Raw genomic sequence first — 1,356 nt, forward strand, 5'->3', positions numbered from 1 at the left:
TATATATATATATGAGTGCCAGTGAGGTATGACACACAGAAATGATCATGCAGCTGTGACCTTCTGAGTGTAAGTTATTGAACGTTGATATTTCATGGTGAATGATGAGTTTCTGGGGCTTGGCCATGCCCACATTCTTTGCCACAACAAGTATGTGTCCCAGCAGCAGAGACCAGTTCCCCCAGCTGTTGTTGGTGGATGAACAGTGTTTTTACGTCAAACAAACAAGAGCAGAGTAACATTATTTATTACACCATTTTTGTCCATTTTAAGTACACTAATATTATTATTTTGTAAAAAGCAAAGGAAAAAAAAGGTTCTTAGCTGTCTTTTTTGTGTAATTAATTCAAAAAATATTTTCAGGACCCCACTGTGGGTCCCGACCCCATGTTTGGGGACCACTGGTTTAGAACCATCCTGTTACTGACAGAAGCAGAGCCTGAGTGTTACCTGAGCTAAAGGATGAGGTGTTGGTGGCAGCTGCACCTCCAGATGTACCGGACCTATGGACAGGTCAGCCCGTGCAATGGCCACGGCCTGGAACAGCCTCCTCCTGGTGATGCAGGTGTCCACCAGGAACCGAGTGAATTCATGCTGCTGAACAGGAGTCAGGTTTGGTAAAAGCTCGCTCAGCAGATCCCTCAGACGGGACGACAACTCCAGCATGTTCAAGCCTGGAGGAGAGAAAGACGACRAGGTTATTTCACTGAACTCTGTCTCAGGAGAAGCGAGGTGTGCGTCCAGCTGTGGCTCTGACCATCCAGCTGTGGGAAGAGGTTTTTGGCGAGCACTGCGGACCGGATCAGGTTGGGCCGGGAGAATCCTTGGTCTGCAGCGAACATGGCAACGTCGTACACGAACTCTTGATGAAAGCAGAGTCTCTTGTGACAGGACTCAGCCCACTGGAAGTGACGGCTGAGCATCTGAACACCAGCATCCCTCTGAAAACAGAAAATATCTACACTGGTTCATGAGATATTTTGCTAACAGACAGCTTGAACAGACACAAAGCAGACTCCACCTTTTATGTTTGATTTATACGCTTTAAGAAGACATTTTAAGGTTTAGACTGATGAAATAAAATCATCAGATACATMTTTTTTTTAATGTCCACCCACCTCAAGTCTCATAATCTGTGTTATTTCACTGTCTGTGAGAGAATTCATCCTTGAAAAGCGGTTGTTTTCTGGGTTGCTCGTGGAGACGGACGCCGAAAGAAAATATATGGCAGGCCATTGTAACATATAATCAAACACCGACCTTGAAAAACTTCTTTTATAAATCAATAGCATTCACTCGTCATTTTAAATTAACGTCGGTGTTATTTTTAAGCATTACAAAAAATATACCTAAAAT

At 43.7% G+C, this 1,356-nt stretch overlaps 1 protein-coding gene across 1 annotated transcript in view; it reads right to left on the bottom strand.

Annotated features, from left to right (window-relative positions):
- cunh8orf74 (chromosome unknown C8orf74 homolog) overlaps positions 1 to 941 on the bottom strand; it is a gene marked incomplete at its 5' end in the record, with an annotated part of 4,704 nt that extends 3,763 nt beyond the window's left edge. Inside the window, 2 exon segments of the mRNA XM_014010662.1 lie at positions 451 to 674; positions 758 to 941. Coding sequence (XP_013866116.1) covers positions 451 to 674; positions 758 to 923 — 390 coding nt within the window.
- Positions 942 to 1,356: the final 415 nt, after the last annotated feature.

This window comes from Austrofundulus limnaeus, unplaced genomic scaffold (assembly GCF_001266775.1).
Source record: "Austrofundulus limnaeus strain Quisiro unplaced genomic scaffold, Austrofundulus_limnaeus-1.0 Scaffold72, whole genome shotgun sequence".
NCBI lineage: Eukaryota > Metazoa > Chordata > Actinopteri > Cyprinodontiformes > Rivulidae > Austrofundulus > Austrofundulus limnaeus.